General features: G+C 32.9%; 1 protein-coding gene across 1 annotated transcript in view; it reads left to right on the top strand.

Annotated features, from left to right (window-relative positions):
* Window positions 1-5,521: 5,521 nt before the first annotated feature.
* The window catches only part of LOC127863551 (uncharacterized), a 63,844-nt gene continuing 59,094 nt past the window's right edge, over window positions 5,522-10,271 (top strand). Inside the window, exons 1-3 of the mRNA XM_052403107.1 lie at window positions 5,522-5,662; window positions 8,607-8,719; window positions 9,946-10,101. Of these exons, the coding sequence (XP_052259067.1) occupies window positions 5,522-5,662; window positions 8,607-8,719; window positions 9,946-10,101 (410 nt within the window). The remainder of the gene's footprint in view (window positions 5,663-8,606; window positions 8,720-9,945; window positions 10,102-10,271) is intronic.

Below are 10,271 nucleotides of genomic sequence, written 5' to 3'. Positions count from 1 at the left end.
TACATTATTCTCCAAAAAATTCAATGTTCTTTGTCAAAACTGCACTACTATTCACTGACGAAATAGCAGTTCATACTATTTCTTTGTCTTGCAGTTGAGAAACCTTTCTTCATTCTCTGGAATTTCCTCATAGAGTCACTTGGTTTTGCTAATTTTAATTGTATATGTGCATTTAGCCCTGAACAACAAATTATTGAAATGGTTAGGGGCCTCCCAGCAGTTGATCTCGGAGAATCAGATAGAATGCTGAATGTTTTCAAAGGTTTTTAACTTCGATCATAAATTGTCGGCTATCTTCAGGCACCCGTTTGTGCAAATGAGATTAAAACTTTTAACACTGAGGTATCTACATATGCATTGCATTACTTAAGGATCTAGAACAAGAGTGTTACTGTTAAACTTTAAACATTTAGAAGTAAAGCATTTCTCAAAGTGTCTTATTTCACTAAATTTGTATTATTTCCATTTAAATATTGCTAAATTCAACATTTTCTTTATAACATGTTCATCTATTCAGCTTGTTTGTAATGTGTTTGTTCGTTTTCACGAATGTATTTATACAAATCTATTCATCTGTAACGATGTCTCTTCTAACGAAGGAATTAAATCATATCTATCTATCTATCTATCTCGTATATATATGACCCAATAATGGTATATAAAAATATGGCCCAATAATGGTATATATGTGGCCAAATAATGGTATATGCATGACCCAGTAATGATATATAAAATGATGACCCAATATTAGTATATAATGATAGCCCATACATGGTATATACATTACCAAATAACATCAGCAACGCTTATCTGGCCGCCATTTTGTCAGACAAAAAAAGCGTATCGTACATATGGAATGGACGTAATTTTTAAGAGTTTACACAGATTCTATATCAAATGCATGATCATTACAGTTTGGTCATTATTCAAAATTGTAGGTGCTATACATACTTTATTAAAGGTTATTATTTTATCTTTATTTCTTGAACATATGAACGAGTAATGAGAAAACAAACACAATAAATATTGTAACTACATCAGTTGTGTGTTCTATAAAACGTGTTATACCGTTTGATGCACAATATTATTAAGCAATTTGGGCAACATAATAATTGCCACACGTGCTTATTAATCTCAGCGTAATTGTCGATGATTAATAAATGACAGTATGTTGCGTGGATCTCGGAATGAATGAACATTAAGGAATTGTTAGGTACTGTACACAAGAAAAGAAATATTTAATTACTTAAATGATTTCCAATTATATGTTTATTTTCTGTGGATCATAAACAATCGAAATCATTATAAATTGTTAACTTAAATATTGTTTTAACTAAAGTTAAAACAACAAAAAGGTGATTTCAACGCGGCTTAGCTAGCTTAAAGCGACTTCAAGTGTAAAATGTAAGGCTAATAGTAATACAACAATAACAACATTTCTAATACAACATATATTGATTCGGGGAGAAATGTGAAAATTGCAATTAACATATAAGGGCCATCTTGCTATAAATAAACAAATGCATACTATGCTAAATGTATTCAATTCGAATGTTCGTGAACAGCACCGTAATGCCCAAATTTTGTTTTTCGATAGTGAAATGTAGCAGGTTCCCATTAAACATAAATGAAATAAAATGCATATTAGATCTGTTAATTAAACCAAGAAATTAGGCCTGTATTATATTATGATTACAATCAAAATTTAATTTATATCTAAATTTAAAAAATCGGTGTCTTTTTAAAAATAACACAATAAAACAAAGATCTAAACATTTTTAATAAACAAAAAACCCATCATGATATGGATGTGTTATTTGCATTTAATAAAAATATTTTCAAAATTATATATGAAAAGCAACCGAATTCACTGCCAGACGGTTTTAATACAAGTTCAAAATCAATATGAAATAAATGCTCATTTTTACCACTAATTTTTCATCAACTTCCTATAATTAATATGTATAAGAAACGTTTCTGATAGTTAACTCATTTATTTTGATTACGCCATTTCTCTCTAAAGCATTTATGATTGTATTATAGTTGTACAAAGCAGTTTAGTTTAGTGTGCGGCTTTAATAAAAAGAGCATGATACATCGTTACACGTATAGTATTTCACTCACGTGATGCGCTATAATTGCGATCTGCTTGTCGGAGTTTTCTAATCACTAGACCACGTGACTATGTGGGCGGAGCGATCGATAATTTGGCGACTGGTCAATTGGCGCACTTATTTCTGACATATGTGGCAAACATTCCTGCAGGTATGTGATGAAGCTTAGACACCAAGCAAACATGTCATATCGGTCCTATGTTGGCCCGATATCATTTCCAATGCCGGGCCAAAATCGGGTTTTATATCAGTTCGACATCGGATGTGCAACACGACTACATATCGGCACGATATATATTATACATATGTATTTAAGATGTGCAACCGACACCATGCCGATATTTGTAAAACATATATTTTTAATCAACAAATAAAAAAACGCATATATTAACCTCCGTTCCTTCTAGATCAAGTATAGTCACTGTCATGACAGTTTCACATAAGCGTCCTACTTACCTAAAACTGAAGCTGAAGCCTCGCTTCGTCCGCTTTAAGCAATTATGTTTGATATATATCTAGACCCTTAGGGCCTTTCCTTTAATCTTCTGATTGATATTATAATACCAAATCGGCGTTTGCAATGAAACATTTCTTATACCAACCACTGCGATATTATGAACATATTCGCAGGATATGTGAATTTGGTGTGTAACTGTTGCTTTTTTAACGGATGTATCAGGATGGCATATTACATCACACATCACGCCTTATCGAACGTTCCATAATTTAACGTTAAATATAAAAGACGCTGCCCTATTACGTTCTAAATGGTGATCTCATTAAGATCAGTTTTCGTTACAATAATGCGAATATTATGATAACACACAACCAGAAATAGTATCTGAATATTATTTTTTTTAGTTTTATTATTACACAAAGTTCCATAATAATGATGAAAGCTTGGGTAAGCGCAAGGTTAAGGTAAATGCAAATGATTGTTGGTTAAAACGGTTAAAAGGTTAGCCTTACATTAAACTATGTAATGAAGTAGTCCCTACAATTATTCGCACCTCAACGTTTAAGTATTCGGTATATTCGGCCTTTCAATTTTGTCTGAACTTTTTTTATTTTGTCTTATATTAATGTCCATTGTCCATACTCATAACACAAACTTTTTTGGAAAGATATTTTTCTTAAGCGCGTAACTTGCCCAACTCTATTTCGTTTACTAATATATGCACGTGCAATTATAGCATTATTTTCCTTTTGCAATCACCTTGATTTAATAAATATAATCGTACACATTGTTTTTATATTTCAAATATTTTAACATCAATGTTCAATGTTATGTTGTGTAGCCATAAAGCAATGTAACAATTTACACATACAAGTATATTAATTAAACGTTTAGGCCAGAATATTTATATCGCATACCATTTTTGTAATGAAAAAAAAACAACAACACACAAACAAACGCAAAAAACAATAGGTATGGTGTTTATCAAGAATTGAACACAGAACTACGAAATCGAATGTTCAAAAATATTCGGAAATCTGAACAAAAATAATTTTAACACACACATAAGAACGAATCTAAAAAGCAATTCTTGTTTTAAAACGAAGCGTTACACATTGATTTATATATACATATATATATATATATATATATATTTGGGTACTTTTTTTAGGTGCAGAGTTCGGAAGTCAGTCAACGAGACATCAATTGCTTCGTAATTTTATGGAAAATACCATAAACATGTTAAATTAATCCTGATATCATGAACAACAAAGTTTGCGATATGTTTGTAAACATATATGGCATTTTCGGATCAATTTATTTCTCACATTTTAATAAAGATGTACAATATTTATAATTAAATGATTATACAAATATGCTGATTAAGCGTTTTGGTTTCCGGAATGCTCAGTCATTGAGTCTTTACCGCTTTTGGTATTCTTATAACTTCTCAGATATCCAGTAGCGTATTTTAACGTTATACGAAAAATGAAACCGGTTTATTAATCAATATGTCTACTGAATTTCGAAAGAAGATTTACCTAATTCACGAACAACTTAATATATACCATACCCAAAAAACATAAAAATACTTAACATGTGGTTATTATGTCAACATATTTATTATTATAAAAATAATTGTATTAGTAGTTTCATTTTTGATAGCAAATTTTGTATTAAGGAACAATTAACGTATTCCTTTTTCAGACCGAATAACGAACTGATATGTCCGTTTTAAATAACTATATTATAAAAAGCTTATCGCACTGCTATGAACAATAGTTTATAGGTTACTAAATTATACAAACATTGTTCTAACACGTGACTGCTTAATATGGTTTATTTACACCGAATTTTCTTTTTTACGACTGAATTACAGCAATTTAAATATATCTTATAGCAAATATATTTGCTTCCCTCATTCAAACCGTTAACAGAACTGTTATATTCTTTTAACAATAATCATTCATAGTAATGATTATTCAAACTGTGTTAAATAACTAAAAAAAATCATGTCATTAAATTAAATAAGGGACTGGTTTTTCCTTGATAACTTATACATAAACTTTTACCAATTAATGAAAATAATTTAACGTAAAGCTAGGGTGTCAACATTAATATCCTAAATATTTCATATTCGTTCTGTTTTGTAGTCATTCAGTTTCTTTTCCAAAAGTTGCTGAACATGGGATCTGTATTTGTTTTGTTTTTAATTTGTGTGATATAAATTAACATGTAGTCATGATTTCTTGATATATTGATATAGTCTAACACATTTTTACACACATTGCTTAATTTAGAATGTACATTCTTATTTCTGGGTGGCATGTGGAACAACACCTGGTTTCGTTTTTTTTAATCAAATGCAATATAAAACAAGGCATGTTCGAACTTAAATAATAACTTTACATTTTCCTAACTGTTCCAGATATCTATAAAAACCGTCTGTAGCATTGATAACAGAGTCTTTATTTCAACACATTCCACTTATTTTAATAAGAATAAATCCAGTTCCAACTCGCGGGTGAATACTGATCAATGTACCAATTTATTATTCTATTAAATATATTTCAACTGCTATTTAGTCATTATTTATCGGATGTTTTTTTTAGATATGTAATACGGAACAAATATTTCATTTCAAATTAAAACCGAAAAATGAAATGGTACACGCTCAATTAGAAAATGCATATCCATGTTCACAATTCGCATTTTTTGTAGTCAGGAATATGTTAATTATTATTTCTGCAAAATACCTACACAAGTATTATTAGTTCATGTTACTGTTAATATTAATCTCAGCTGGATTTGAAATATGGATTGAATACGTTACAAAATCCATAATATGAACTGCTTCGACCATCCGAATGTGTATACACGTATTAATTTTCTTAACAAATAAATATATGATGGCAATTGTATCGTGTGAGTGGTGGCTTTGGCATTGGTGATGGCGGCAGAGGCGGTGGTTGTTGTGAGAATACAATGTACTGGCAATAATGGTGACGGATGTTGTGGTGTTGGCATGGTGGCGGTTGTTTTGATCGTGGCGGTGTTTGCGGTGGTTGCAGTGGTGGTAGTATTAGCGTTGGTAGTGGTTGTGGCGGTAGTAGTGGCGATGGTGGCTTTTGTTGCGACGGTGGTGGTGTTAGTGGCAAAAGTTGTTATGTTTTTGTTGGTGGTTATGGCTTAACATGATGGATTCCGATGTTTCTGATGATCATAGTGATGGATCAAAGTTTTGTGTTGATGGATTGAAAATTATAGATACATTAAAATATAAATATGATACAGGCTGTCGTGGAGATGAAGATAATGTTGATTATTAATATCGATTATGATGATAATACAATTCTAGCCGAGGAAATTGTGGACGATACCAAAAGGGTTATAATAATGCTGGTTATAATGTAGATGGTGGTGCTGCTGCTGGTGTTGTTTCTGTTTATGATGATTATTAAAGTGTATTATGGCATTAATCAAGAACGTTTTACTTTTTATAAACTATTTGAGTCACTGTCAATTGTTAGTGGTTGCTTCTACGTTTGGCGAGCTTTGCAACACTCAGCTATTAATTTTAACTCAACCAGTAAATAATTGATATGCTACAAATACGTAACGTTCTCAAAAAAGTTTTTTTTATATTTTGTTCACTTCATTAGTTTCCTAGGACATGTCAAGCATTTGGTATCCTGACACCTACAATGGGCTATGCTATTGTTTCAGTGGTTCACACATCGATTTAAGCCATTTTCTTACCCTAGCAAACATCTTCAAATAGTGAATAGTTCTTTTGAGACTGAACAATCAGAAGGTAAATACTGGAACGCCCCTATAATATAATATTCGCTAGAAGTAGATGCCATCAAGTTAATCATCAACCTTATAATCACCCTAATCATCAGTTGTTTCTTCATCGTACAACGTATTTATTAATGGGCGAGTCTATTCTATTATATGATAAGCGGAAAAATAAAATTAGATGAATGTATGTGAACATGTTGTAGTGAAAATAAAACCGTTTAACTATGAAAATAACAAATTACAAACTGTTTGAAGCGATACAAAAATATTGCTTTGTTGTTAATAAGGAATAGCTCCTCTAAAAGTAAGAGAATATACACGGCGAATAATACGAACAACAATATTCAAGCAATTGATGGGTCGTATTTACAGCTCCATGCATCATATGGTTACTATGCTGATGAAGTAAAGTGCACGTTATGATAAATCAAAATAAGCTTTTTATGAAAGTTTTTATTCACAGTCCCCATGTTTCCTTGGTCAAAAGTCTCAATACAATAATTTTCCTCGAACATGTTTTAATACGTTCGTTTACGTTATACAGCTGAGGAAGCCAAGTGCCGTATAAAGTCTTGTCGCGTGCGATAATTTAGTGTAGCTTTCATTGTCCAAAAGAACGAAACAATAGTTTTCCCGGACTAGGCACTAGTTCGTTCTTTAAGAAAACTGAGGCGGCTTTTAAACTGATACAGTCACTTTCCGTTTAAATGAAACCCGTGCACGTGACTAGTCATGTAATGTATTTAAAACGTTTTCTTCATATTAAAGTATAATGGTCATGTTTACGTAAACATATGCCATATATACGAGTTTCCCGACTCTAGACTAACACGTTCTTGCAGAGTGTATATCAACTTATCATGTTGATAGATTGCCGTCTAATTTTATCACATGCATGCGATTCGTAATCGAATTTAGTGGTTGTATTGCATTTAAATTCACATAACCAATATTTTTATTTTCCAAAATTGCAAAAATTAATCTTTCATGGACTAAAATATTCGTGTGCGAACACAAGCAGCTTCGAAGCTCATACAGTAACATAACTTCATTATTGCATCTTGTACACATTACGATTCAACCAATGTTGCGTTCTTGTTTCGTAATTTATACCGAAAGTGCTAATCTTTCAGCGTCCAAAAATACACAAGCATGTTAGACGGTGATTTAGTCATGTTAAGTGCACATGACCATTCATATAGTTCAGCCAATGTTTTAACTTTCTTTAAAGTATGGTGCCCATTTTCCAGCGTCCAAACGTAAAACTAACCGTTTTCCCATAACATTTTCATTTTCCAAACTGAAAAGCACCCTGTCGATGAAAATTAATTACCCATATTCAACAAATGTGTGTATAATTCGAGAGCAGCCTGATGTCTATCCCTAGATGTTTATTTAACAGTATCTTATTATTTTTAAAGCAGCAAATAGAAAAAAGTCTATAATAAAGAAGTAAAGCGTTGGTTTTGCCAAGGCAAGTGAAGCTTGACTGTTTTTGGTGAAACTAAACTGTTTTATTTCATTTGTTATCAATTAACCAATCGTTTTATTTGTGTCAATACAAACTATTTAAAAACCAAAAACTCATAACGTTGTTTAAGGATATATAACATCATTGTCCTGTCTTTTTGTCCTTAATATACTTGATATAAAACATATACTGTTATTGAAAACTATATTATAAAGTTATGTATAAATATAAACCGGTACTTAATCATGTTTGCATTTATTATTCTATTTGAAAATAAATTACCTTTACTTCTGAAAATACTTGCTTGGGTGAGCAAAAAGAGCTTAGTAATTGCAGCGTTTTATTGCCCGATTAATTTCATTAATTTCACCTTATGTAGGCGCAAACCATAATTAGCCAAAACATTCTGGGTACGCTTTACAAGGTTCACCAAGTCATCTGATGAAGGTTGTGACGTCAAGCCGTCGTCGACGTTAACGTTGTTAGTCACAAAGTCGAGCACATCAGGGTCTGATTCTACGTTAGACTTACGAAGCCGTAAGTTACCTGAGCCGGGGAAGAGCTATTTCCAAACATGAACACGCATGCGGTAATCTATCAAATCATAATCTGGATAATTGTATTTGTACCACAAACACCTGAGATAATATCGTTGCTGCTCACCCACTAGAAAGCAATAGAACATCGGCTCTATATGTACTGTAACAGGGATGAGATCTTGCCTAAATCGCATCCAAATTCCTATCAAACCCTTATTCAGGTCGGGGCCACTGAGCAATACTTTATTCAAAGAGGTTCCCTGAAATTCTGCAGAGGAATCAAACACACAACGTATTTGATTGGGCTTTTACGGGTGAAAGACACCAAAGATAGGCAAGTACCAGCATTCTTGAATTTCCCAATTCTCAACAATAGACAAGTGAGGGGCAACTTATGTATGTCCGTTACCAATTATCTCTGACATGAATTCAACACACAAACCTTTTTTTACAGGATTCCTAGCAAAGCTTGCATGTAGAAGCCGAGCAGGTTTCAAGGCCAACTGTCGATTATTGGGTAAACGTTATCTTGGACTCCTGAACGGTAAAGGGGCGATCCAACAACCACTCCTGTCTTTGTGCATAATCTTAATCATGATGTCAATGAATGTTCGATCATCAACCGAGAGTGTTTGTTCATTATTGGTCGACTGGAAAAAGAGATGATCATAATTAAAACACGAGTCCACTACAAAAAAGACTGTATCACAGTGCTTAAACAATGACTCCCTACCTCTAGACAACACCTAGGTCTTATTGACATTTACCTTACTTAAGGCATGAGAATCACTAGACAAAGTTAACCCACTACCACCAAGCCGAGACCAATACGTTGAAATGTCACTGGTTAAGCTTCAATTTGCAATGCACCTTATGTACGTCAATCGCACAACTACCTATCAGCATAAGTATGTTAACATTGGGAACATAAGGGAGCAAGGAACTGACGACATTTGCAAGGTTAGAAATCTGTCTCAATTTATTGGATGTGCAAAGTTCAGACTTGTTAAATGGTATATATGGACATTCAATGACACAATGTAAGCTGTAAGAAACAATGTCATGAAAAAGAAGATACAATATTTTTGTACAATAACGACCTTTTGTAACGGATATTCCACTACAAGTATTGACATGAAATGCTTCTTCAGGAAATCAACATGCAAACTATTGAACCACTCATTCTTTGCCAGCGTCTTATTTGACTGTTCATCTACACTAGCATAACATTTAAGCTTGTTGACAGGATTATTATTCACAAATACATTTACAGGAACATTTTTTTGACAGGATTTGTAATCTACATCATTAACACTTGTAAATCTGCTGGTGACTTGTGGTGGACCCACTTTACTGTTTTCATTGTTCATACTGTTTCTTTTAGTGATCTCTCCACATTTCTTTCTTTAGGATGTACAACACGAATCTGAATGCATTACACCGTCGCTGTTACGATTTGAACATGCCATCGTATTTGGACACTCTTGAACACTGTGGTTCGGTTTCAGACTTTTAAAACGCAGGCCTCTGTACTAAACAAATTGTTTCCTATCACTGTAGGTGCTGTTCTCAGACATGGATCGTGACGAATAGTAGCCTGGTCTCCTATGAATTACACGAAGGCAGTGAATGGAAGGAAACTAACGATATGTTTCTTCTTGTAATCGTTGGCCTTGGCTGCTCACCGTTCTTGAACATTTGTTGGAAGCTTGGCTAGTATAGGTGCTAAGTCAATCGAGGAATCATATAACGATATAGCCGTTGAGAAAACTTCTTTGTCTTCTTTTAAGGCAAGTGTTTCATTCAGCAAGTCACTAAGCTCATACCATTTATGTTAGTCTGTGTAGGTCGGTCGAGAGAATGATTCAATTCGCCTTGTGAATGAT

Source organism: Dreissena polymorpha, unplaced genomic scaffold (assembly GCF_020536995.1).
Source record: "Dreissena polymorpha isolate Duluth1 unplaced genomic scaffold, UMN_Dpol_1.0 chrUn015, whole genome shotgun sequence".
In the NCBI taxonomy this organism is placed as follows: Eukaryota; Metazoa; Mollusca; class Bivalvia; order Myida; family Dreissenidae; genus Dreissena; species Dreissena polymorpha.
The sequence above is the reverse complement of the archived record's forward strand: the minus strand, read 5'-3'. Positions and strand labels throughout refer to the sequence as shown.